General features: G+C 61.1%; 1 protein-coding gene across 1 annotated transcript; it reads left to right on the top strand.

Annotated features, from left to right (window-relative positions):
• Positions 1 to 569: 569 nt before the first annotated feature.
• LOC119594859 (early nodulin-75-like) lies at positions 570 to 1,560 on the top strand. The gene is made up of 2 exons (XM_037943941.1): positions 570 to 641; positions 778 to 1,560. The coding sequence occupies exons 1-2, from the start codon at positions 570 to 572 to the stop codon at positions 1,558 to 1,560; spliced, it is 855 nt and encodes a 284-aa protein (XP_037799869.1).
• Positions 1,561 to 1,682: the final 122 nt, after the last annotated feature.

Here is a 1,682-nt window from a genome sequence, read left to right as displayed (position 1 = left end):
ATATGTATATGCATGCAAACTTCAATAACTGTACAATAATTTTCCCTCACGAGCATCAACCCCCCCCCCAAACTACATCGCCCTGAATCCTTCCAAAGGTTCTTTGTCTCTCTCACTAAATCACCCATCGGATATAGAACCCGTTTATCACCCTAACAATCACCATTAAAAATCACGCACCAGAATGTCACTTGTCACTATCAGAGTCAGCAGAAACAACAACAAAAGTATAATTTGTTATAGTTCATTACTGTGTCAGGAGTCAGTTTTATAGTGCATAGCCACGTGTCAGCAATCAGGCAATTGGCTGTTTATGACATGCCTGCAACCTGTCTTGAGTTGCTTTTGTGCTAGCGTTCAGTGTTGGAAATTATTCTTGGGAAATTAGATGGGGAATAGTTTGTATTGGTGATTAAGCATGTAATTATTTACAAGTAGAGAGGTATAAGGCAGTTATCACCACTGATAACTATACCCGAAATCGAAGATACACAAATGGTAAATTGCAAATCACTAGTCCAATGGCAATTATGAATGGCTAATTTTGATTCAAAAAGTCCAACACGATTATGAGTCAGGTGGTCGTGAAAGCCCAGGTGAAAAAAAATAGTTTAGAAGTCGTGTCTACGCAGGATCAGGAAGTACTTTCTTAGTTTCCGGTTAACTAGCTGCTAAAATCAAAATCCCCCCCCCCCACCATTCCCAATCTCCCTAGCAATAGGCAATCCTCCCCCCCCCCCATCCAGGCTGACCTGACCGCGCCTCTCTCTCCCGCAGGTGAAGATCTGGTTCCAGAACCGCCGCTCCAAGTACAAGAAGATGATGAAGGCGGCGCAGACGGGCGGGCCGGGCGTGCCCCAGGGGGCGCCCGTGGGGCCCGGCTCTCCCCTCAGCTCGTCCCCCCTGTCGGCGACGTCGCCCCTGCAGACGTACACGACGGCCACGCCCCTGAGCCCGCCCCCGCAGACGCAGTCGCCGGCGCAGACGCACCCGCAGCAGCAGGGCGCCCAGCCGCCGCACTCGCAGCCGCCGCCGCTGACGGCGCTCGTGCCCATCTCGCACGCCCACACCGCGCAGACGGGGCTGCCCATGGGCCACCCGCACCACGCCCAGCACCCGCCGCCGCCGCAGCTCACGCCCTGCCCGCCCCCGCCGCACCCGCCGCACCCGCCGCCGCACCAGCACCACCCGCCGCACGCCGCCTCGCCCCACGCCCACGCGCCGCCCTCGCACGCCATCCAGATGCCGCCCCACGCCCACGGGCCGCCGCAGCACCCGCCCACGCCCACCAGCCAGCCCCCAGAGTCACACGGTTCGCCCCACCTGGGCCCGCCCGGCACGCCCTGCCCGCCGCAGCACCACATGTCCCACGCCGCCCACGGGGGCTACATGCCGCCCACGTCCTTACCCACGCCCGTGTCGTCCGCCGACCACATGAGCCTGCCGCCCTCGGCGTCCTCCCCGGGCCTCGCCGCCCACCACTGGGACATGAAGCCGCCCGTGTCCGCGCCCTACATGTACTCGTGGTACGCCCCCGACCAGCAGCACCTCCTCACCTAAGCCGCCCGCGCCCGCCGCCACCTCTGCCTCGCGCGGGAGCCGAGGGCGCCCAGGCCAGCCCGCCGCCCGCGTGGCCCCGGAGGGCGCGGCGACGCCACGGCGAGCCGAGGACGCAAGCCTTC

The sequence above is a fragment of the Penaeus monodon genome, chromosome 34, assembly GCF_015228065.2.
Source record: "Penaeus monodon isolate SGIC_2016 chromosome 34, NSTDA_Pmon_1, whole genome shotgun sequence".
Lineage (NCBI taxonomy): Eukaryota > Metazoa > Arthropoda > Malacostraca > Decapoda > Penaeidae > Penaeus > Penaeus monodon.
This window is presented reverse-complemented; position numbering and strand designations above follow the sequence as displayed.